General features: G+C 43.2%; 2 protein-coding genes across 4 annotated transcripts; both read left to right on the top strand.

Annotated features, from left to right (window-relative positions):
* The first annotated feature begins 565 nt into the window (after positions 1–565).
* On the top strand, positions 566–6,083 carry ddx10 (DEAD (Asp-Glu-Ala-Asp) box polypeptide 10). Its single transcript, XM_046391644.1, has 2 exons — positions 566–2,026; positions 3,008–6,083. The coding sequence occupies exons 1-2, from the start codon at positions 677–679 to the stop codon at positions 4,223–4,225; spliced, it is 2,568 nt and encodes an 855-aa protein (XP_046247600.1). The 5' UTR covers positions 566–676; the 3' UTR covers positions 4,226–6,083.
* On the top strand, positions 5,946–25,945 carry LOC124060546 (transcription initiation factor TFIID subunit 4-like). 3 transcript variants are annotated; one of them, XM_046391648.1, is made up of 16 exons: positions 5,946–6,083; positions 6,551–7,042; positions 7,125–7,246; positions 7,355–7,462; positions 9,155–9,283; positions 9,899–10,021; positions 10,350–10,439; positions 12,189–12,338; positions 13,842–13,968; positions 14,673–14,757; positions 14,845–15,005; positions 15,637–15,767; positions 16,523–16,648; positions 16,918–16,974; positions 23,570–23,677; positions 25,483–25,945. In XM_046391648.1, exons 2-16 carry the CDS (start codon positions 6,559–6,561, stop codon positions 25,606–25,608), a joined length of 2,127 nt encoding a protein of 708 aa, XP_046247604.1. In that variant the 5' UTR covers positions 5,946–6,083; positions 6,551–6,558; the 3' UTR covers positions 25,609–25,945. The 3 variants fall into 3 exon arrangements, with proteins under 3 accessions (XP_046247604.1, XP_046247606.1, XP_046247605.1); XM_046391650.1 differs by lacking the exon at positions 25,483–25,945 and adding an exon at positions 24,304–24,798; XM_046391649.1 differs by having other exon boundaries at positions 6,048–6,127.
* The last annotated feature ends 184 nt before the right edge of the window (positions 25,946–26,129 follow it).

Below are 26,129 nucleotides of genomic sequence, written 5' to 3'. Positions count from 1 at the left end.
GCTTGTTTTTAAAGGGACAGTTCACCCGAAAATTAAAGGAAAAACATATTTTACTCCTCTGTTTGTTCCGTTATTTATCAATCTTTATTGTTTTGTTGTGAGTCGTGTGTGGTGCAAAAAGCACCAATAAATACATTTGGAAAAACTCAACACCACTGTCTCTTTCCAGAAATCTTGACCCATTTACTCAAGACAAACCACAAACCTTGGTGTAAACAGTTTCATGCAGGAACTGCATGAGTTTCATGTAGGAACTGCATGAAACAGCAAATTTTGTCTGGCACAGACGTATGTCTGATTGTACTGAATCTGAGACGCTTGATAATTATGATCACTTAATCTGGAATTGAAGTGATCAAAATTGAAGTGTTTGCTGTTATAACCGAAGTGTGACAGATTAATACTTGTATGGGCAAATATCTTTCACATCAATACGCTTGAATGGCGATGCATCTAGACTCTGTGAAAGTAAGAAAAGATATTGTCCGTACGGGAAGTTGAATGTGCCTCCTTACAGGTGAGTTTCAGGGCAAAACATCCCAGAGCAGCGATATCTGTGTCGCTTGATGAATGCGTCATACTACGTGCGACGAAGAGTTGTCTTCTCCACGCTGTTTACCAGAAGATGTAACTCAAGTGTTTTAACTCTCGTTTCCGGTTGTATTTAGTTTAAGGCATGGAGAAAAAAGGCTCAAACTCCTTCGTGAAGAAACCTAAGCCCGTGAAGATTGAAGACGGTGACGACCCCGTCAAAAACTTTGAAAAATGGAAGAAAAAATACAGCAAGACGAAAGCACGAGTGAAGCGTGAGAGAGCACAGAAGAAGAAGCCCGAATGGCAGGTCGAACGGGAGTACATCGATAGGCTTGTTAGCAGGTACGGCGACATAAACACCAAGGAGGCTGTCAAATTTTCAGACTTCCCCATTTCAAAGAAAACCTTGTTAGGTTTGCAGGGGGCTCAGTACAGGCAGCCCACGGAGATCCAGAGACAAACTATCGGCTTCGCTTTGCTCGGTAAAGATGTCCTCGGGGCGGCTAAAACTGGCTCTGGGAAGACTTTAGCCTTTCTCGTACCGGTGCTGGAGTGTCTGTACCGCCAACAGTGGAGCTCCATGGACGGCCTCGGTGCTCTCATTATATCCCCAACAAGAGAGCTTGCCTACCAGACCTTCGAAGTCCTCCGCAAGGTAGGCAAAAACCACGAGTTCTCCGCAGGACTTATCATAGGCGGTAAGGACCTCAAGAGCGAGTCGGAGCGGATTCAGCACACCAATATTGTCATTTGTACCCCGGGTCGGCTTCTCCAGCATATGGACGAGACGGCCACCTTTCACGCCTCCAACCTGCACATGCTAGTATTGGATGAGGCTGACCGAATCCTGGACATGGGCTTCGCGGATACACTCAACGCCATTGTAGAGAACCTTCCCAAGTCCCGACAGACCTTGCTGTTCTCTGCCACGCAGACCAAGTCGGTCAAAGACCTGGCCCGACTCAGCCTCAAAGACCCAGAGTATGTGTGGGTTCATGAAAAGGCCAAGTTCAGTACCCCCGCCACGCTGGAGCAGAGCTATATCGTGTGTGAGCTCCACCAGAAGGTCAACATGCTCTACTCATTCATCAGGAACCACCTGAAAAAAAAGATCATTGTCTTCTTTGCCTGTTGCAAGGAGGTGCAGTACCTGTTCCGAATCCTTTGTCGTCTCAGACCCGGCATGCCCGTCCTGGCTTTGCATGGCAAGCAGCAGCAGATGAAGAGGGTGGAGGTTTACAACGACTTTCTCAGAAAGCAGAACGCTGTGCTCCTTGCCACCGACATAGCCGCTAGAGGCCTGGACTTCCCCGCCGTCAACTGGGTGCTGCAGTTTGACTGTCCAGAAGATGCAGATACTTACATCCACAGGGTGGGAAGAACTGCCAGGTACAAGGAGGGGGGAGAGGCTCTACTCCTGCTGCTTCCCTCAGAGGAGAAGGGCATGATCAGACAGCTGCAGGAGAAGAAGGTTCCCATCAATAAGATCCAGGTTAGACCCCATACATCCACAGTATTAGAATGTTCACACTGTGAGCAGTGCAATACAACTCAACACTATTGTCATTTTTAATCTGTAGTTTGTGTTAACGTTGTACAGGATTGTAGTATGCTGTAAATGTCCAGCACTCAGGTTAAAACCAAAGACACGGGACACAAGATACAGTGAGGATTTCAGAGATTTGAGATTTTCGCATTACACAGTTGTTACGATGACCCTCAAAGGAAGGATTTTTTTTCTTTTGGTGGAACAAACTCTTTGTTTTAATTTCAATGAAGATTTATTTCCTGACAGATGTGAAAATTGTTATTAACTTGAGCTATAAGATGGTATAGTGCCTCGTTGACCCTGGGGCACCACAGGAAGGTCCTGGGTTCGGCTCCCAGGTGGCACAGGGGCTTTCTGCATCTATCACTATCTAGATTAGATTTGCAAGTGGTCCCTGGTCCCTGACATTTTTCACACCATGATATATCTCTGCAATCCTACATACATCACAAAAAGTAACTCAAACATCGAAAAAGCTACAATGACCAGTTTACTGCACTATTTTGATAATCCTGTCATTTAGCTTTCAGCTAAAATGTCAAATATTTGCTGGCTCCAGCTTCTTAAATGTGAGGATGTGCTGATTTTCTTTGTCGTTTATGACCGTAAACGAAGAGTCTTTAGGGTTCTGGACTGTTGGTTGGACAAAAGAAGAATTTTGAAGATGTCATGTTGGGCTCTAGGAAAGTGCGATGAGCATTTATTTTTGACATTTTGTAGATGGATCGATTAATCGTGAAAATCTAATAACTGAGCTTGAGATACTCATTAAATAAGTATCCCTTCATCAAAATATCGCCCTAAAGTGCTGCTAGTGCTCAAACCCCCCAGGGTACCTTGAATTGCGGCACAAACAATACATGCCTACAGATTTCAGTTACAGCAACATGTATTCATTCATTTGTCTGTCTTGATTGATTGCAGGTGAACACCGAAAAACTACAAAATGTCCAGCAGAAGCTGCAGGCCTTCCTGGCCCAGGAGAAGGAGCAGAAGGAGAGAGCTCAGAGGTGTTTTGTTTCCTACCTGCGTTCTGTCTACCTGATGAAGAACAAAGAGGTGTTTGATGTCTTTAAACTCCAGACTCAGGAGTATGCACTTTCTCTGGGCCTTGCTGTGGCTCCCAGAGTGCGCTTCTTAAATAAAGCTCAGGCACAGAGAGATGAGAAACAAGGGCAGAGAACTGAGGAGCAGTCAGAAGAAGAGGAAGAGCTGAGGAGCTTCAAGGCCCAGCTGAGAGGAAACCATCCTCATGAGGAAAGTCAGAGCTCAGAGTCAGGGGATTCAGATTGTGAGGAGGAAAGTGAAAGTAATGAAGAAGAAGCAGATCAGTCCAAAACACTACTTCAGGGTGCAGATGATGAAGACGATGATGATCTGAAAGACTTTGACCTGCTGAAAGTCAAAAGAAAGGATGTGTTTAATCTTGCAGGGGACCAGCAGAGTCCAGAGGAACCTGCCGAGGCCTCCAAAAAGAAAACCGAAAAAGAGACAAAGTTCAAAGAAGCCAAAAAGCTCCTCAAGAGAAACTTCCAGTTCAACACCAAAGTGACTTTCAGTGAAGAAGGAGAGGCTGTCCAGCTGTGGCCGCCAGTCCAACGGACCATGACTGTTGAAAAGGAAGAAGAGGAAGAGGAGGTTTCGGGTATCAACATGGAGAAGGCCAAGGAGAGGCTGAAACGAGAGGACCAGGAGTTTGACAAGCAGGAGTACAGTCGCAAAGTGAAAGCCAAACACAGAGAGAAGAGGCTGAAGGCAAAGGCAGCCAGGAGGGAGGCCGGAAAACAGCGGGGACGAAAATCTGATGAGGAAGAGGAGGACGAAGTGATGGCCTACTTGGCCAATAACAGTGAGGACGAGTTTGACCCCAGCACTCTGCCAGACCCTGACAAATTATGCTCCGAGGAGAGGGAGGAGGAGGACGACGACGTTGACGAAGAAGACGACGATGGCGACGATGAGATGAGGTCTGCTAAACGGCAGCACAGCAGTGAAAGCAGCGATGAAGAAGAGGAGGTTCCAGTAGGGAAAAGGAAGAAAATGAAGCAGCGGCATGATGATGCGCACTCAGCCCTGGACACTGGTCTCTCTCTGGCTGAAGATGAGGAGTTAGTCTTACATCTGCTAGGAGGACGGAGGTAGAGAAATCAGAGGAGCTGGGCCATTTAGGACGGGTTTGCAAACATTATTATGAACTCATCAGTGAAATAAAGTCAACAGTTAAGTAAGTCATTAAATATTGTGAAAAATGTAGATGCAGATGCTGTTAAAGGAGCCCTGCGGCGTGTTACTAACCAAAACATGTAACAAACATAAATCTTTGCAAAGTCGGTTTCTGCGTAGTTGATATTCGTGTTTCCTACCAAGAAGTCTTCCTTTGTTTTGCCTTTGCTGGTGTGTTGCTGAGTTTTGGTTGGTTACCTGCCTAAGAGAAGTGTTGATAGCAGTTGAGCTTCCATGCTGTTGAATGTTTTCTTTGTTTGAACCTGTCAACAATTTAATGTCTGCAAATACTATCACCAGTTTGTGATCAACTTTGATATTGAGTGATTCTATTAAAAAAAAAAAAAAAAAATCAGTTGATTTCAGTGTTTGCTTTAAATGACAGCTTTGTCATTTGTAGGATTACAGTCCCAGTCAACACTGCAATGATGTGCTTATATTACTGTAAGTGAAAGTCACCCATGTCTTACAGTATCTGTCACTAAATGTACTTAAATTTCAAAAGTAAAAGTAAATGATACATTTACCTACTGTATACTGCGTTCAACCCATTATCAGCCTGGCTTATCATTGGATATAATGTTCAGCAGTTTTCTGATGGTAGATAAACTAATTTCAAAATGTGCTACTTTGCCTCTCTTGCAGCATGCAATCTACACTGGAAGTATGTATGTTATCAAATTAGTGGAGTAAAAATTACAATATTTGAACGGTATTTGCAAACTAACTGTCCTCTGTATTGTACCACATCTAAACTGTAGTGGGGTGAAAGGCTGGTGTTTCTTCCTACTGACTGCATCTATTGGCCTCCCGACTCTCAGTAACAGTCTTTGTTGTGCAAAGTGATGAATTGTACAAGGATAACTGTGCTCGCTGTCCTACATTTGTGTACATTCTCTCCTCAGAGGCAGTCATAATGCTGGTACTTGTACTTGGTTGTACACAGAAGTTCCAGAACAGCTGAGAGTGAGAATCACATCTGATCAGTCACTGCCTGAAAGGGGCCTGATTGCCACATTGATTTTTAAATTACATCACTGGCAGAACATCTTCTTTGTGACCTTGTTTCATTACCTTAAGCAATTCTTAGCACTTTAAAATCTTAAGTTAAAGAAACTTTATGTAAACTTCCCTGAACTCCAGAAGGATCACACAAACAAGTCCCTCTTTGAACGTGGTCTGTCTCGAGATCCATTTGCTTGAAAATGTTCCACCACGCTCAAGGAGTCACAAAAGAAAGAATTTAATTTATTTAATATTTGTCCAACAACTCAGTTCACCAAGAAACGTGCATCGCTCGTGATTAACAGCTCAAATGTCAGAGGGGTTTTCAGACTGAATACCTCGAGTTGTGTAAAGGGGTTTTGGTTAAACACATTTTCACTGTTTATATTAAAATGTAAGAATGGAAAAAATAATTTAAAAAAAATTTCAACTTCCAAAATCGCCCATGAGACAATGTACTCCATCGACACCAGTCTTTTCCCAGTAATTGACCAGGTTGCTATTTTTTTTTAGAAGTGCTAACAGCTGACATTAAACGGAGCATGCGTCACTGTCGCTATTTTTTCATTTTACAAGCCGACCTTTTTCACTGCACATTTTCATTCTGCCGCACATCGTCTACTCACGAATATTTCAATAAAATAATTTCTTATTTATTTTCTTTTTCCTGCCGTAACCAATCACGGTGCATCCTCTTTACTGTGCGCCGCAAACGCAGCACTAGCCCAAAATGGATCCAGACCCCGCGCTACCTGTGTAACACCTACAGCAGGTGAGCTCCTGATTCCTGAATTCGGTCATGTCTACACGGTGGAGGTGAAACCATTTCAACTAGCCTAACTCAAACCTTAGTTTTTTCTAGTAAAGTTCGCGCCTTTGGATAAAACAATGCCAGACTCTATTCAGTCTGAAAGTGAATCGAATCGCGAAGCTAACGTTAACGTACACATTGCATTTGAGTGGTATTATATATAAATTACGTCAAACTTGTTCTTGGCTGAAGCAGAAACTCCTAACGCCATTTAGTAGCCTTACATGCGCCAAACAAACAGAACGCGAGTTTTAAAAATGTTTGCTAGCTAAATTATACATGTTACAGCAGTTTTCAACATTTAGGTAAAGCTGGGTGGTCAGTATTGAATCTTAAATTTTAAATTAAGTTTTGCTTTTGCATTTTAGATGACGTATACCCCCCCCCCCCAAAAGAAAACGTTGAATGAACGTTCTTCTTTCGTTTAGAAATAATTATGGCCCCAGATAAAGTGGTAACTGAAGCCCAAAAGCTGGAGTCCTGTGTGGCAGCAGGGTATACGGACAGCCCCATTCAAGTGAAGATACTACAGGTCCCAGGTAAATGTGGTGCCATCACTGCTGTGCAACCCCCACCTACTGCTGCAGGTGTCACAAAAGGTGAGTCTGCCCCACCTGCTCTCATCCCCACTGGCCAACCTGCATCCACGACAGTTCCAGCTACAGGGCTACAGACTTCATCTCCAGTCATGGTCATAGCAAAGGTGGCCACCTCAGGAGCAGTGAGTGCTAATGGCCAGCTGCAAGTAACAAAACCGGCTTTGAGCCAGGTGGCCTCCGTGAACCAGGCCACAACTCCGGGAAGGACGGTGATGATAACTGTACCGAGGGCAGCGGCTCCACAGACCGTCACTGTGGGGGCCCCTCGGCTGCAGCAGACGGCTTCCCCTCAGCTCCCAGCCAACATCCAGATACCACCAGGTGAGCTGCACCATGCCACTGTGTATTACAAATCATCAATTAATTACATTAATAAATGATTTTGGACTCTTATTTGTGGCAGGTATGATGTTGATCCGAAGTGACAGTGGTCAGTTGATGCTGGTGTCCCAGCAGGCTTTGGCACAGGCCCAGCAGGGACCTAGAAATGTCAGTGGTCAAGCTCCCAGAATAATGACCCCACAGGTGTGTGTGTGTGCGTGTGTTGCTTTTGATTTAGTTTAAGTGAATAAATATATTGACGTCTTATTGGTATGCCCGTGGTCTAAACTAGCTGCCACGTCTGGAATTCAGGTGTCCGCAGCAGCTGGAAGTAAAAGTAATGAGAAAGTGACCGTGATTAGGATGACAGCACCTCCCAGTTTCCAGCCAGCACCAGTTCAGAAGACGGCCATGGTGAAGGTACAAGAGCTGGTTAAAAGTCAGCAATCACTCACAGCAGGGGGACGTACACTAAGAAGAAAGTTCCCGTAAAAAGTCTTCTTGTGCACCAAAAGCTGTCTGCTTCAGTCAAGAGGAACAGGTTGTTATACTGGAGAGCTATGATGAGGATACATGGAAATCAGTTTAGTTTTTAGCCAAATCTGAATGACATGAGTTTTATAAAATTTGAAGCATATGTGACCTAGGTGATGTAAGCCACCTGAATTGGCCAGAATGCCTTCCTTCCGCTTCTGCTGCTCATGTTGACACACACAAAATAGACGGGTTGTTGGGGTTGGGGCTGCACGTTTGGCCCCTGAATGGCAACTGTATGCCAGCAGGTGGAAACTCTTTTCTGGGTGGCACCAGGCTCAGCACTTGGACCCTGTATGTTGCTCTGTTCCTGTGTTGCTCAAATATTTGCAGATGTTGTTGTATAAAGGACCCTCTGTGTCTACCCTTAAGGTCTTTGTTGTTTTCATCTCTGCTCAGCATGTTTTGGTGGGCCAGTTGTACTGTGGGTTTGCATTCCCCAGTGAGATGTTTCTCTGAAAAGTGCTCTCTGATTGCAGCCCCCAATTATTGTATGGGTGCCTTCGTGGGATTTGCATGTGGTCCTAGCATCCTAATTTCCCTCACCATTAGAGCCCCTGGAACAGGCTGACCTGTGATGGCTCTCTGGGCACAATGCCTTTCTCTTTGCCTTTGCATCTTCAAATAATTGGTGAGTTCCATGCCTTGATGGTGACTTAATCAGTAAGCCACGGAGGCACATTGAGATTTCATTGAACTTTAATGATTTACATTATAGACAAGACATAGGCATGGGGCTGTGTTTCAGGAGTACTTCCAGTGAAGGGAAATGCCTCCAAGACACCAAGACGTTCTGGGCAGTGCTATGCTTCCAGCTTTGTGACAACACTTCTATTCCAGCATGTCTGTGCCCCAGTGCACAAAGCAAGCTCCATAAAGACATGGTTGGATGAGTTTTTGGAGTGGAAGAACTTGACTGACCTCAACACCATAAAACACATTTGGGATGAATGTTTATTTGATTTATTTTTAACAAAGAACTGTATAGTACATGAAACAATACAGTACAGTTTTGTTGCAACTCCTTTGCACTGTGTTGCCTTAATTCAGCACAGTATACATCATAGCTAGATGACTGAATATGTGACGAGGTAGCTGATACCTTCCTTGAGCAGTTTCTGCAATTAGCAGACAAGTCTACTACATTTAAATTCACACTGGTGTATTCATAATCACGTAGTCATTATGCATGTCCACAGTGCTTGTTCACCATCAAAGACCAACACTAGATTTTACTTGAAACTGGACTCGGGCCTTTGTACTGAGGAAGTGGGTGCAGTACTAGAAAAATGCAAAATGCTACCTCAAATGACCTTTGACCAGACATGCAGATGCATGCATGCAGAGATGGGACTTGTTTGAAGTTGGACTCTTGTCAGGATGTCTCATTGCATGTCCCCAGTTTGCTGTGAGTTCGGTTCCTGCTACTCCCACACACCTCAGCCTCAACCAGGGACATCTTGGCTTGTTTGTTATTCAGCAGTGGCTGTTACGTGTACATCTAGGCCTGTTGCTTTAGCATTGTACAGTTGAATCAGTGCTTAGGTTTGGGTTGACAGACTATATTGTGTTGTTCAGGTCATTGGTGTAGCTTCCAAACCTGCTGTAGTCCAGAACCTCAGTGCTGCATCTGATCGGGGGAGCCAGCACCACATTCAGGCGGTTGTCACAGAAACCAAAAAGGAGCCACCAGCCACATTAAATCAGGTGAGTCAGTTTGTCACCATTTGTAGTCCACATAATAAAACTATTTCTGTTGCTGTTGTGTTGAAACCGGTGAAGTGTCTTAGTTATTATTAATGCTGCCCATCCTCTATGCATTTTTACCATTTAAATGCACAGTATGTAGTTTTTGCCACAAGGGGTCCCTCAATAAAAACCAAACAAAAGATGTTAGTGTGGGATCATGGGAATTGATGTCTTTATAGTTAAACTATAGCAGATAAACAGCTATCAGATGTCATGTTAATACTGAGGTTTACTCACATTCGCCAACTTGCTTCCTTACTGTCTGACTCTCCCCTGGAATTTAGAGCAACCAAATGAAACACAGCGTTACCTTGACTAGAATTAGATTTCTCTGCATTTGAACAAAGTTAGAGACATTTGTGATAAGGTAGACAACAAAACAGGTAACAAAGTCTCACCGTTTTAAGACGTTTTAATTAGAAAATGCTTTATGCGCCTTAAGACAAGTAAGACAACAGTGCATTGATAAATCAGTTGCAAACAAGCAGAACAAGAGGAAAAAGAACAGTGTGACATAAATTGACCAAGTTGACCCTTATTGAGACTGGATGTTGCCTGACATTTCACCAACAGGAATCCCTGGAAAGTGTGAAGAAGTGCAAGAACTTCCTGGTGACTCTAATCAAGCTGGCATCAAGTGACTCCAGATCTGTCAACATGGCTAACAATGTCAGAGGACTGGTCAGGAGTCTGCTGGTACATCTCCCCTCTTATTGTCACATGAGCTGGTTTTACTCCGTAGACCAGTAAAAGGCGAAACTTTCCACCTTCTAATCCATAAAAATAAGCCATGTGAAGGCTAAAACAGTACAGTGTATTAAACCCTCTAGACCTAAACAGCTACTTAAAAGCTAGCAGGGTAGACCTTAAGTTAAGATTATTTTTGGTCCAATCCATGTTCTTCTTCTCATACTGACCGTTTCACTTTTAAATTCCCAGCCTGCTTTGCCTTGAACATGATGTTTCAGGTAACGCACAAATGTCTTAATGTATTAAAATTATTTCTGCATGTTTTCCGGTGCAGGAAGGGAAGCTGGAAGCAGAAGAGTTTACACAACAGCTGTATCATGAGTTGAAATCGACTCCACAGCCCTGCTTGGTGCCTTTCCTCAAGGTGACTGGAGATTGAACAACACATTGTTGTTACCCCCTTGGATGTCTGTAGGTCCTGGAAAGTCTCAAAACATTAACAATTCTATTATTCAAACTTAAGACCTTAGACTTTTAACTTGGAATGTCTCAGGCCAGTCCTAGGGATCAATATCAGTGCTGATCCTAGCATATTGGCTAAAATAAAATAAAACATCAAATTTTTTATAGCAGGCGGGTTTTACACTGTAAGTATTTCTCTGTTTACAGTTAGATGGTAATCAACCGCACTTGTAGATTTTATTTATTTGTGTCCCTAGAGCAGGACTTTTTCCCTTATTCCAGTTTCCTGTTGACTGGTTCCACTTATTTTTTTCCTCCTTGCCAGATGACACCCTCTTTTACATACACTTTCTTCACCATTGTTTCAAACAGTGCTCTGTGATGGGAAAGGGGTGTCTGCCTTTTTATTTCTGCTGTGTCAGGCCGTCCATATCAAGTGAAAAAAAATGTTCAGAGTTTATCATTATCGGCACAAACTTGATCACAGTAACATATGGAGATTGTCTTATTGCCCAGCCCTAGGTGCATCGGGACTTTTTCTGTACCTGTACCTCTCACAAGTTGCTGGTACTATTTTCAGCTTCTTTGGGTGATTCTTAATGGCCTTAAATAAACTGCATGACCCTCACCTCTTCTCGTTCTCACCTGCCTGCTTTCCTCTGTCAGGGATTCAAGGATTTTACCAGGAATACTGGGAGCTAAGGTCATCCAGGCCTGAAATACACTATATAGACGAAAGTATTGAGGCACCTGACCATTACACCAACAGAGACTTTAATGACATTGCATTCTAAATACATAGACAGCTTTGCAGCTATGACAGCTTCCTCTCTTCTGGGAAGGCTTTCCACAAGCATTCCAGTTCAGGTGTTTGATGGGGTTGAGGTCAGGACTCTGTACGGGCCGTTGAAGTTCTTCCCCACCAAACTCATCCAACCATGTCTTTATGGACTTTGCTTTGTGCACTGAGGCACAGTCATGCTGGAATAGAAAAGGATCTTCCCCAAACTGTTGCCACAAAGATGGAAGCATAGCATTGTCCAAAATGTCTTGGTTTGCTGAAGCATTAAGATTTCCCTTCATGGGAAGTCAGGGGCCAAGCCTGACTCTTGATTGAAAATAGCTCCATAAAGAGGTGTCTGGATGCTTTTGTCTATAGTGTATGTTGTGAACATCAGGAATATCTCTTACTATTGTTTATTCAAAGTAGGAACTGAGAATGTAATACTTTGTGTTTGACTGATACTGGCGGATATACACAGCAACGTTCACTAGTCATTGGAATCACCTACAGAAATTCCAATGGGCCACTTGCTCTGTGGAGAGTAAAAATTAGTGTATATAATAGTGTTTATAAAGCTACACTTCCTGTTTAAATGTTTCAGATAGATATTAAATCAGCATTTTGGTCACGTGTAGTCAACATATGCTGTGTGTTTATTCTTTCACCTAAGCAAATTAATCATATTCTGACCGTAGTTGCTTATAGCTGGACTTTGCTTTGCTACAGTATGGCTTTCTACTTTTCCATTTTTTTATTTATTTATTTATTTATTACTTTTACAGACTGGTTTTACTAGAGCTCTTTTTTCTTGTTTTGGTGGATAAAATGAAATGAATTGTAACTCCAGGTAGCTCATGTAAAAATGTCTCAAGAGGAATAATGGAATTTGGTTGATATTTTCACTCATCTGTTCGTCATTGCTACCAGAAAAGTCTTCCTGCAGTGCGACGCCTTACTACAGACCCCCAGTTATTTATCCACCAGGCTTCAACCTCCACCAGCAACCCCAGCACTCCATCTTCCACCATGAAGCAGTCCAACCCTGACAAAGGTCAAAACTTCAGTACTAGCCAGCAGGTAAAGTAAATTTGTGACGAACATTAAATTTGAGAGAGTCAAAGAATCATAGTAATGTGCAGGGACACAAACCAGGATAGGATAGCATTTATTGTCTTTGTATCTTTAAGAGAAAAAAACATACAACAAGATATTTGAGTGCTGCTCTAATACGGAGCAACCAATTAAAAACACATTCTCCACACATTCATCCACACACACTCCCACCTTAATAAGTAATAAAATATACAGTGAATTCAAAACAAAGTAGCACTTAAAAGCTATTGCACATGAACAGAAAAGGAAACATTTATTATATTTAAGTCTGTTCGTGATGATGCGTATTGCTGTAGGGAAAAAAATGCTGTGCTTGAACCCATGAGTCCATGTTTTCAATGATCTGTCTGGCTTCCCAGAGGGCAGCAAGTCAAACCAGTTGTTTCCTGAGTGGGTACAGTTTCTGATGATGACTGAGGCTCTGCTGAGGTAGCGGGTGTTTGCAATCTCCTCCAGGGAAGGGGGAGGGCATTTAGGGATTCTCCAAGCTGTACTTATTACCCTCTGCAGGGCCTTCTTGTCTGCCGCCGAACAGCCGCTGAACCTGTCTGTGTTGCAGTACACCAGGATGCCCTCAGTGGAAGAAGCAGTAGAATGTCAACAGCAGCTGTTCGCTCAAACCATTCTTTTTTTTAATAGCCTCAGGATGTTTATGCCTTTTTGTCACAGGTGTTAACAGACTGGATGAGGTTATCAGTAATGTGTGCACCAAGAAATTTAAAGCTCTGAACCCATTCCACACAGTCACCATCTATAAATAGCGGTGAGAGGTCTGTTCTGTGCTTCCTGAAGTCAGTGATGAGTCCTTGGTGGTGTTTTTCTTTTCTAGTGTTCAGTGTCAGATTATTGACTGAGCAGCAATTGCTGAACCTCGTCCCTGTACGCAGACTCGTCTCCCATTGATTTGAACCTGACAACAGTAGTATCATCTGCAAGTTTAATGATGATATTAGTAGAAAGGGCTGGTGCACAGTCATATGTACCGTATACAGTAAGTACAGTGTTGTGGTGAGCCAGCACTGAGTGCAATTGGTGGAGGAGAGATTCAAAATCCAACATGTAGTTGCACAACTGTGAGGTAATCCAGTACATTCACATGCACTTACGTATGTGGGCTACAGTTTGTCACTGCACTGCACTGATGCAACATATAACGTCAGACACAATGCAGTATCTTAGATGACTGCTACAGTCTAACAGCTAAGAAGTGAGAAGAGCGCTGTGGTTGTACTATATTGGAAGTGTTGAAATTGTACCTGTGCTCCCATAATAACATAACAACTGCTGTATTTTTCTGTATAAAATTTGGGAAACTACGCAGCTCGTGAATGTTTGTTGTGAGGACAGCTGTACATATGTAAAATGTGATTAACAGTGTACTTTAAAGGCTGCAATGTTCGAGTGAAATTGAAATCTGGGAGATGTCGTGTTTCAGGCTGATGCTTAATGACTGCCTTTGAAATGCAGGTTATCCAGCAGCTTCAGCGAGTGACTCTGAGACCTGGGTTCACTACATTAGTCCAGTCGGGAAATTACTTATCTAAGAGCAGCAGGCCCAAACACACAGTGGTCCAGTCAGGAAAACACTGCACAGGTAATGGGTTACTCCAGAGCACTTTGTGAAAATCCTTTCTGTTTTCCATGTGTGTCCTTACACCTGCACATGTCAAACACTGTGATGAAGGAACCTGGTCAGATGCATCTGTTGTTGTTTTTTTTTCTTGAGGAGCTAAGTTATTTCAGAAACCTGAAAAGCATGTAAACCGATGAACCAGTTTGGTAGATCGAGTTCTTCATAGGTACAACAGATTTTGAACCCGAAAAGACCCAGAAATATACTACATGGACCCAAACCAGACCCGTCTGTTATTTAACAGCTGGGACGATGACCCATGCAACACCTGGATGCGAGACACAGACCTGATAGGCTCCAATGTTACATCTTATAGTTATTACCAAGTTAATGATACTTTTCAGGTTGTCAGAACAAAACTTTGTGTCTCAATGGTCTTGTTTCCTTTGCCTGACTATGACACAGTGAGGCCCAGTCAGCCGTGATTATGAAGCTCAGAATCCAAACATGCTGTTCCACAGCGTCAAATGGAATTGCCTTACACTGTGTCATCATTATGGAATAGTTAGTCATAAATGTCAGCTCGGTCAGAGTAAATTAATGATCCATCAATATTGACAGTATTGTTTTTCAAGGAGCTTATCAGTATTTTGTTGCTGAAGAGTAGTCACACATTTTTAGCTTGTATTTGTCTCAGATTTTGAATGTTTCTCTTTTTTATATAGGAACTTTTTCAGTGAAGCAGCCCTTCACACAAGATCCATCTCAGCATTCCAAATTTGCATTTAAGGACAGTTCTGGATCTTACAAGTAATACATACAGTCTTTGGAGTCGTATTTAAATGTTAAGGCTTTGAAAAGTGAAAAGTTCCTCATTTGTCTGTGTGTGTCTCCCAGAGATGACGATGATATCAACGATGTAGCCTTCATGGCTGGAGTCAACCTGAGAGAGGAGAACGCACAGATCCTGACCACCATGGTCGGCTCTGTGGTTCAGTCGTGCCAGGATCAGCCCTTCCTCTCTCCTAACCCAGTGCTCAGCCGAATCCTTCATGCAGGTACAAGAGCCACACCGAGGCAGAGCTCGGTCATCCTCCTCCGCTCAACATTTCATTGAACATTTTGTAAATCAGGCATTATTTACATCAGTATTACAGCAGGCTTGCATTTAAAGCGAAATGTTTATATTTATTTGATATATTAAACTTGGGCCCATATTTGTTGTGTAAATGATTCATACTTGCCAGATTTTTTTGGAATTGCTCCAGTAGAGCTCCTCATCCATGCCACATCTGGGGCAACTGTGACCATCAAAGTTACTTAGACTACAAGTGACAGCGTAACAGAAAGGCTCCCTACAGAGAGACCTTTTTGTTAAGGAGGAAACTTTGAAACCTCGCAAAGTTGGCTGTCGCAGCAGTTTCTCCATGTGGATTGCTAAAATCAGCTCAATATTGAGCCGTGACTTTGGAAATAGTCTCTCTCTTCAAGTGATGATTGTGTTTCAGGTTGTGTTTGTGTTTCTGCATTTAATCTACTCGTTCAGGTAAAAGATTTGAAAATCTTTTAAAAATGAAATACATTTGCATTATGATTATCTTGCCGCTTGAAATGCCGCAGCTTAGTTGTAATGTATCTTTGCATTTGACTCTTCGTGTGAGACCACTAACCAGATGTTTTTGTGTGCAGGACAGGCACTGGGAGTAACTGATGTTGGTCCAGAGGTGGTAGCTATGGTCTCTCATGCTACACAGGAGTGTCTCCGTGGGCTCATAGAGAAGCTTACTGTGATGGCAGAACACCGCAAGGCAACACTAAAGGTACATCAGTCTGACCCTGGCTCAGATGGTGGTGTTGGTTAATTGCGTATTGCCTTAAAAGCAGTGATTTGTATTCATTCACGCTGAGAAAAGTGGAAAAATGTTTCTCATCATAAGAACATATCACTTTTTTTGTTACATCACAAAATGGTTTGGCACAGATTGTGTGGGTGTCTCCACTGCGGTGTATGTGGTCCTCCGCAAGCGGTAACTAATAAGCAGCCTGTCAGCCAGTCACATCACTGGGCTGAAAGGTCTGAAACGGCTGACCCAGTCGCAGTGATGCATGGCAGCATCTCAACAAATGGAAAGAGGAGCTTCAGGAAATCCTGTTGTTGTCTTCACGGTGGCACAGCATGAACACATGGTAACAAATGTTCAGCCAGAGAGCTTTCGTTTACAGTTAACTAGTAATGATACAGAATTAAGATTGATAATAATGATGATGGGAATGGATAATAAAAGTCTTTGTATAGAAATTCACTTTAATTCTTTATCTCACATCGTAGTGGCAGCAGATTGCACCACAGACAGACATTGCTGTGAGACATCTGAGAAACAACTTCCACCCAAAACGCCACAGCTCTCTTTACTCTGCCTTATTCAATTGCCCGATTGCCCCCCACATGCACTCCATGCTGGAATCCCTTACAGACGGGGAAATACCAAACTGTCAGAGTGCTGCTTGTGCTGGCCACTGCACTGCCACAAAAAGCAAGCCTCTCAGTCGTGTGTGTGTGTGTGTGTGGCAACAGGAGGACGTGTGGCATGCTAAAGTGAGTGATGTACGCTCCCAACTTCGCTTCCTGGAGGATATGGAGAGTTTGAGGAAGAAGAGAAAAGATGAAGAAGAGAGAGAGAGACTGCTGCGTTTCGCCAGAGTAAGCTAGGCTAGTTTTTGTCCTCTGGAATGAAATATTACAGCAGGTATTCAGATCCAATTAGCATAGAGACTAGTATGTTTTTTATGATATGTTCATCTAAATTATCTACATTTATCTTTAAAAATGCTGAGCTATTTTTAGTGTAAATTTTAGATTTTAGGGCACATCAACATTTTGTCTGAAACCACCCTGACATTTCATTTCTTGCCATGTTTAAGTATTAAATGCTGCTTACTAAGTCAATATCTTTATGTTTGTGATCACAGAGTCGCTCACACACCGAGGATCCACAGCACCAGCAGCTGAAGCAAAGAGCCAAAGAGGTGTGTGTTTGTGTGTGTTTTATGCTGTGAACAGTGACAGTCTATGTGGGAGCTTAATAACCACAACAATAAGCTGAAGAAGAGATCTGTTTTGCAATACAAGCGTTCCTGCTGGGGGATTTCCAGCATTGTAATACAGTAAGTTGCATTCTACAACAATATAAATGGTACGTCATAATCTCATAATCTCTAACAACAGACAGACTGGTGTTCTGTATTGTGCTACTGTTATTTTCTCTCATTTGATGTAAATGGGATGGAACAAAAAATGCGAATCAGCTGTCGGTAAAATGCGATACATTTGATACAACACAACAGCAGTACAAAGTATTCAGTACGGATGAACTAAATTTTTATTTATTTAGTGCCTAATCACAATAAATGTTAAATGTCATGATAATTTCCAAATGGTCTAGCTGGTCTAGACCTTACTCTTACTTCCACGCCCACCCCCACTCCACTTTAAGAGAGAGAGAGAGAGAGAAAATAACTGCAATAATAAATAATAATAACATGACTAATAAAAATAGTAGGAGTCAGCATCAAGCAGGACCACAACAGGAACTCTAGACATGATCCATGAGAGGAGAGAGCACAAAGAATCTGGGGTGAAGAAGTCAACTTGTGAACAGGAGAGGGACAGTAGAGAGAAGCTATAGCAGCATAACTTGGGACTAGTCTAACCAGCCCTAACTATAGGCTTTATCGAAAAAGAAAGTTTTAAGCCATCCCACATGTGAACTAACTACCATCATAAGGGAAGGATATATTACTGCACATATATGCATGTGTGTATGAGTGTATGGTATATGTATAGTGTATGGGGGGCAGTCGTGGATCAGCGGTTAGGGTGTCGGACCCGTAACCGGTGGATCGCTGGTTCGATTCCCCGTCCCGGTGTCCATGGCTGAGGTACCCTTGAGCAAGGTACCTAACCCCCACTGCTCCCCGGGCGCTGCACGCGGTCGCCCACTGCCCCGGGTTTGCTGTGTGTGTGCGCACGTCACTTGGGTGGGTTAAATGCAGAGAACAAATTTCATTGGAGTGAGTTCCCTCCAATGACAAGATATGTCACTTTAATCTTTAATCTTTTAATCTTTTAATTTCAAGCAAATTTTCATTTCTCAGTTTATCAAGACCACAATGAGAGAGAGAAATCATATATACATATATTTTTTAATGTAACCATGTAGATATGAGCATGTGAGAGGGAAGCCTATCAGCCTATTGACTGTATATGTAGATAGATGACATGAGAGCTCCAGCAGAAACATCTGTATAGCCCCCTGGAGGCTGGTTTCAGTATAGGTCATAAATCCCTTCCACTTCATGTTAGCAGATGGGACTTTGACCAAACTAAAGACTCAAAGTACATGTCAAATAAATTTTTCCCAAAGGTGGTTTCTGTCATTTTAGGTAGTTCTTATCTGATGTACAATTGTTCATGTTTCTGATAAGTTTGGTCATAATTACTTATTTGATCTTATTAAAGGTGGTGCATGGGCAGGAGCTCAATCCCACGGTCATCCATCTTTATATAATGTCTTTTGTCTTTATATAGTGTTTGTTTATTATTATGAGTGAAACTGAGAGCATTAAGTTATGCTCATGGTGGGGTGTTTTTGCTCCGGTTAATTAATTTTAAACCTGATAGTTTTTAGTTCTGTTTACCACTGTAGCACTTCTTCTAGCAAGTGTTGCTTGGGAACTGGTTAAATCCCTGCTATTTTTCGTCCTAAGTGTCCATTTAGTGGTGGAATAATGCGTGTAATGTTTTTGGCTGGCAGGGAGAACTGTGAGTGATATGAAAAGTACAAGTAGCAGTGTGGCTATTTAAGGAGGTGGTAACATCACGCAGGGCTTGTTTTCTCTCTTGAGCTGCTGTGTAGCTCCCAGCCATCACGCACCCAGAAGTTTTTCCACAGCAAATTAAAATCTGTATATTTACATGCCCCACTGCTGCCACCCTCACACACTACCCTTTGCCAAGTCTCTACCTACACATACACAAACACACACACGCTCAAAGCTTGAGTAGGTGTGGTGCTAACTGGAAGTGGTTTTAATTGAGGCTGGTAGTGATAGTGAAATATGCTCTGAGTACAGTTTTCCAAAGTTTATACTTAGGTCTAATTTTCATGGTTTTGGGAGTCATAAGTTATGATCAGAGTTCATGAACAACTAAACCCTCAAATGTTATATTTTGTTTAAGGCTTTGCCAAAAAAAAGGAAAGCCTTTGACTCTGTGAAGTGGACCTTAAAGTTTGACTTCAGTGAAACCAAACCATACCAAAAGAGTTTGGCCTCGACCTGCTGTAATTGGAAAGTGTCATGAGACAACCTTTGTTGTGATTTGGCGCTATATAAATATATTTAGTTGGAGAGTGTAAACAGGAAGTATGATGTAACCGTGGATTCAGTGAGTTGGATGTGGATTACGTGTGAGTTATCTTTGATCAGGATATGTCTTTATGCGTTAAACCAATTTCAAGGACTGCTTTCTTTCATCTACACTTTAAAGTTTGTGACCTCTGTAGAATTTTCTATATTTTGGCATAAAAATGTCGCAAAACATCAGCAGATTTTCACACAAGTCCTGAAAGTAGACAAAGAGAGCCCAGTCAAACAGATGAGACAGAAAATATTATAAATATAACAATATATATAAATATTATAAAAGAAATATACTTTATTCAAGAAAATTAACCATTAGTACATATCTGTGAGTTGCAAAAGGATGTGACCTTAGGCGCACCAGCATCTCAGAACTGAAGCGGTTCTGTACTGTTCCTGTACCTCTTCACATTTTTATGCAGAAAATTCTGAAGAGGTCACTGTAACATTGCCAAAAAATCAGACACAGCCTGTCTCAGAACCATGTAGAAAAAATTAGTCCACACATTTGTTACTTCCAAACTGGATTATTGCAAGTCCCTGTTATCAGGCTGGCCCAATAAGTCTCTAAAGACTCTCCAGCTAATCCAGAATGCTGCTGCATGCGTACGCACAAGAATTAATATACTGTAAGAGATCATTTCTCTGGGAACCAGAGAGTTTAGTTATGAAGCTCCTCTCCTGTACAATCATGTTCTGCTTTCGGTCCAGGATGCAGACACCCTCTTGTTTAATGTTAGACTTTTTGATAAATCCCAGTAGTTAGGAGTGGGCTCAGCAGGTCTCTGGTTATCCTGACGTAGGTTTAGACTGTCGGGGGACCTCCCATGTTACACTGAGCTTCTCTCTTCTCCTGCTTCTGCACACACTCATGTCCCACTAGTTCATGTTGCTAAGTTTGCTTCTTCTCCAGAGTCTTGGTGCTTTCTCATCTCACAGGTTCCCGTGGATCATAGTTGGACCTCCTGCTGCGGTCGACACTGTGCTTGACACTGACTGATATTATTATCATTTAGTCACATTTCTACATTAGTATTATTATTATTAGTGTTATTATGTACAGAAGTTACTGTACTTTGATTTATTACCTGTAGTTCTAGTACTGCGTTATTGTTGCTGTTGCTACCAATTCTGTCTGTGTGCCCCCCCTCCCTCTCCCTCTCTCCCTCCCTCTGCCGCTCTCTCTCTCTCTCTCTCTCTCTCTCTCTCTCTCTCTCTCTCTCCCTCCCTCTGCCGCTCTCTCTCTCTCTCTCTCCCTCTCCCTCTCTCCCTCCCTCTGCCGCTCTCTCTCTCTCTCTCTCTCTCTCTCTCTCTCTCTCTCTCTCTCTCAATCAGAATCAGAATCAGATTCAGAATTCCTTTATTTATCCCTGGAGGGAAATTCTTGTTTTTACAGACATTGCACATGCAGTATTCCCGACCAAGTATAAAAAATAGGATAAACTTAATAAAGATAGGATAAACAAAACTAAAATCTCAAAGTACAGGTATTTACAAAAACTGTATTCAAATATTTTAAGAAAATTTCAAATACAGGTATGTACATGTGTAAAAGAGCCAATATGTACATTGTATATATAAGTGAGTGTGTCCGTCACAGTGCTGAGTTTAACAGTTTGATGGCGACAGGCAGGAATGATTTCCTGTGTCGCTCTGTGGTGCATCGTGGCAGTAAGAGTCTGTTGCTGAACGAGCTCCTGTAGCTGATCAGCACATTGTGGAGAGGGTGAGAGGGAAAGTCCAGTATAGTCCTTATTTTGGACAACATCCTCCTCTCAGACACCACTGTCAGAGAGTCCAGTTCCTCTCCCACAACATGGCTGGCCTTCTTGATGATTCTGTTGAGTCTGTTAGTGTCCCTCACCCTCAGGCAGCTGCCCCAGCAGGCAACAGCATATGTGATGGCACTGGACACCACCGACTCATAGAACATCCTCAGCATCGTCCTGCAGATGTTGAAGGACCTCAGCCGCCTCAGAAAGTAGAGGCGGCTCTGGCCCTTTCTGTAGACCATGTCCACGTTCTTGCACCAGTCCAGTTTGTGGTCTAAGTACACCCCCAGGTATTTGTACTCCTCCACCACCTCCACAGTGTCCCCTTTGATGTTGATAGGGGTCACTGGAGCCTTAGTCCTCCTCAGGTCCACCACCAGTTCCTTGGTCTTTGTCACATTGAGCTATAGGTGGTTTTTCCTGCTCCATGTGACAAAGTTGTCCACTACCGTCCTGTACTCTCTCTCATCCCCCCCAGTAATACACCCAACCACTGCAGAGTCATCAGAAAATTTCTGAAGATGGCAGGACTCTGTGCAGTGCGTAAAGTCTGTGGTGTAGATCGTGAAGAGGAAGGAAGAGAGGACAGTCCCCTGTGGAGCCCCGGTGTTGCTGATCACTTCATCTGACAGGCAGCACTTCAGGCGTACATACTGCGGTCATACAGCTTCTCAGCCAGCAGAGCCGGCCTGATGGTGTCAAACGCACTCGAGAAATCGAAGAACGTGATTCTCACAGTGCTTGCCGGCTTGTCCAGGTGGGTGTAGACTCTGTTCAGCAGGTAGATGATGGCATCGTCCACTCCAAGGCGGGGCTGGTAGGCGAACTGAAGAGGATCCTGAAGTGGTTGGACCATGGGCCTGAGCTGTTCCAGGACGAGTCTTTCCAGGGTCTTCATGATGTGTGACGTCAGGGCCACAGGCCTGTAGTCCTTGGGGTCGCTGGGACGCGGCGTCTTCGGGACAGGAACGAGGCATGACGTCTTCCACACCACAGGGACCCTCTGAAGACTCAGACTCAGGTTGAAGACATGATGGAGTACTCCCCTTAGCTGGGGGGCACAGGCTTTCAGGACCCTGGGGCTCACACCATCTGGGCCTGCAGCTTTGCCTGCATGGAGTCTCTGCAGCTGTCTTCTCACCTGATCAGCTGTGAAGGTCATCGTTGGGGTGATGGGTGGGGGAGGAGTGCATGTGGTACCCAGGTGAGAGTGGTCCACCCAGGCTTCTGGGGACGAGGTGTGAGCGAGGCCATCCAGATGGAATGTGGGTGGAGGGAGAGAGGCTGGAGTGGCTGGTTGCTGCAACCGTACTGCTGAGGAGTCGTTTGAAGTGTGAATTGGGGTCCCTGTTTCGAATCTGTTAAAAAACTGATTCAGCTCATTCGCCCGTTCCACACTGCCATCAACTCCTCCGCTGTTTGGCCCGTAACCTGTGATGGTCCTCATGCCACTCCACACCTCTCTCGTGTTGTTCTGCTGGAGTTTCCACTCCAACTTCCTCCGGTACCTCTCCTTTGCCTCCCTGATCTTTATTCTCAGAGTACGCTGAATAGCTCTCACCTCCTCCCTATTGCCTGCTCTGAAAGCCCTCTTCTTGTTGTTGAGGATGGCTTTGATGTCCTTGGTTACCCACGGCTTGTTGTTGGGGTAACACTTTACAGTTTTGGTTGGGACAATGGTGTCCACACAGAAGTTTATGTAGGCAGTGATGCACTCAGTGAGCCCATCAATGTCCTGGCCATGGGGCTCACAGAGTGCCTGCCAGTCTGTCACCTCAAAACAGCCCTGAAGTGTCTCATTCGCCTCTCTCTCTCTCTCTCTCCCTCTCCCTTGCTCTCTCTCTCTCTCTCTCTCTCTCTCTCCTCACTCTCTCTCTTGCTCTCCCTCTCTCTCTTTACCCCCCCCTCTCTTTCTTTCTCTCTCTTCCTCTCTCTCTCTGCCTCTCTCTCGCTCTCTCTCTCTCTCGCTCTCTCTCTCCACCTCTTTTAAAAGGTTGCTGCAGGTTGTGGACAGGCTTTTAAACCAACTGGTGAAATGAAAAGTGAAATGACATAATGTGCTCAGCTGATTTCATTTCAATCAATTTCAGTTTTTCAGCACTCCTTCTCAAAAACACCAGTTATATAGCAAATAGAGAGCCGAGTTGTATGACATGAATCTGTACAATATGTGGAGTTTATGGGTTCAAATTCCATCAGCAGTGAAAGGAAAGAAAACACATTCTGTGTAAATGCTGTTTAAAGCCAGTGCACAATCTGTAGAGGTGTTGGTAGGAAAATATTGTCACCTTTAGAAAGAGCCAGCTCGCATGACATCACAGAAGTATCTTTTCATCAAACTCTCCACAAAGTGAATAAGCAAATGTCCTCTATTCTTTCATTTGCACACTGTGAACAGCAGTAATCATTTGACTCTCTTCTCATTACAGTTACAACAAATAGAAGAAGCTCAGCTGCAGCAAAGAGAGGCCAACCTCACCGCTCTGGCTGCCATCGGGCCCCGCAAGAAGAGACCTCTGGAGCATACTGAAAGCCAGGTTGGTTTGTGACGTGTCAAGATTCTACATTCAAAACAAAGCCAGAAAAGCACCTGTTTGCATTCCAGCAGATATTTCACATTGAAGCCTGCCAAGATATCGGAAAAGTATGTCATTTGAACTCTCTGGAATGCTTTTAATTTGAAGTATCGGCGCTGGAAGTGTAGTTTTGTTGTTACTGAATGAAAAAAAAAATGGCAAAGTAGAACAGAGTAGTTTGGATTTAGTGGATTTAGTGAATGTAAACAATGTTTCTGCTAAAAACCGAGAATTAGAGTGGTGAATATGATACGACTGTTGTACTGATGGAATCAGCTCAGGGTCAAGACAAAAGGTAGACTGGAGCGAGTGAGTGAAAGTGAATGTGAAGCGAAGGCAGTCACATTAGCCCTTCCAATTCATACTCCTAACCCGAAAAACTGAAGCATAATGAAACATAATGATTGTGTAGCACTAATGGATAGAAAGTAAAAGAAAGCAGCATACTTCATATTACCATAGGTTGTTGGATTGACTAAGGCCGGGCCCTCCTCAGCAAACGCAGACACTCGAGAAGCTTACCACAGTTAGCATGAGAGAGACTGTTAGTTTAGCTCATCGAGTCTTTAATTCTCTGTGTATTTAAGTCGCAGCCCTGCAGGCTGTGGGTTTAATGAAGAGGACAGTGTGTTAACTGCGCACACTTCGCACTGCCTTTGAACTCCATTACCCGGCGGAGCCAGATGCCTGCCTCCTTTCTGTCTTTCGCTTTCCGCTCACTGCCACAGGGCTTCCTTTACCTCAGCTCCCAGGGCTGGCACACATGAATGGCAGGAACTCTGGAGGAGTGACAGTGACATTGTTTAAAGCTTGTCTCAGAGAGCTACTGTGTCAAACATAAGCACTTTTGCAGAGGCATGTGCTTGAAATCACTCTATAACCATAACAGTTTTAATTTTAAAAATCCATTTATTCATGTATAACTCATTTTATAATTTATTAATAATTAATTTAATTTATTTATTCAAAGGATTGGTTAACTCGACTTTGGCCCGGGCATGAAAGCTCAGAAATTTGTTTGTTAAAAAAAATGATGATGATGATGGTGGTCTTTGTGAATGAATGGAGAAAGATGTGATCTTTTTCCATTCATCTCCTGACTGCTGCTGTAATGTTGTACTGTAATGCTGTAATAGCACTGCTCCAGTCTTCCTCTCAGGGGCTGTCTTTAGGGTGTATCTTACCTGAGGTGTTGAGTGGTTTGCCTTAAGGCTTGTGGTGACTGTAAAACCCACTGGGAAGCATCTGGTTTCCCCTCTTAAGTCAGCAGTGGTTTTTCTGGTTTAGAGGGTGAGGTCAGATTCTCTTCAGCCACTCATCGCTGACCTGCTAACCTTCCTTTTTCCTCCTGGCTGTGCTCCGTGTTGGAGGCTCCGCACAACTGATCTGCCATGTTGTATAAGTTCTGGTTAACTTGGGTACATATTTACATGTCATGATGAAAGCTAAACCAACTTGACAGTCAAAACATCTGATGTACTCACATTTGGCAGTAATATCAGGTTGTTAAAGTGGGCTTATTGAAAAGTAAATAAACTGATCAAATTTGTAATTACTCTTCCAGTTTGTCCATTTGGTGCTACTGCCTTAAATAAAACAAATTGCTTCAGTATTTGTGTCAAACACTCGCCGTAAGACCAGCGGGCTCATGTCGGGGTCTTCGCTCAGGGCTTGACTGTGTGTTTTGTGATGATGGCCAGCTCACTGTAGATCACTGCTTCCTTAGATCAAGGTATACCTGAAACATATTCATCCATGTTTGTCAGGTGGCTTTGCTGCCCAGACAGGGTGCTCAGAGGGCGACTCGGGTCATGCTGAGGGATCTGCTGGTGTGTATGGAGCAGGACCACTTCCTGCGTCACTCTCTCACTCTCTACAAAGCCATGCTCTGATTACTTTAAGTCACTCAGTCCGGTCATAATCTGTAGCTTGTGTTGACAAGAATCTTTCTTTTTTTCTTCTATTTTCTTTTAATTATGTCAAATATCTTTGTTTATTGTCTAATTTATTTTGTTTGGAGGATAGTGCTGGATCAGTGCCGGTAATCAGCTGGTCTCTAAAAGCACTTTTGGTTTTGATTATTAAGATAAGAATAGAAGATGAATGCTGTTTACTGAAAAGTGTTCAACAAAACTGCAGTGAATGTTCAGTTCTCTGCTAGTTGTTCAGTTTTTTTGTCATTCTGTTTGTTTTTTTGTTTGACCATTAAAAAGATTTGTCACACCCTGACTTTTATACTCTCTCTGGCTGATGTTAGCCACAACAGCGTGGCTTCTGGGACGGTAAGGATGCCACTTGTTCCAGAATGAATAACCACCAGGTGAATAGTTTGAAATTTGATGATGACTTTTCATCTAGTGCCATCAAAAGGTCAAAAGCTGGTTAATACTGGGCTTTTATAGTAGTCCTTAAA

This window comes from Scatophagus argus, chromosome 6 (assembly GCF_020382885.2).
Source record: "Scatophagus argus isolate fScaArg1 chromosome 6, fScaArg1.pri, whole genome shotgun sequence".
NCBI lineage: Eukaryota > Metazoa > Chordata > Actinopteri > Scatophagidae > Scatophagus > Scatophagus argus.
The sequence above is the reverse complement of the archived record's forward strand: the minus strand, read 5'-3'. Positions and strand labels throughout refer to the sequence as shown.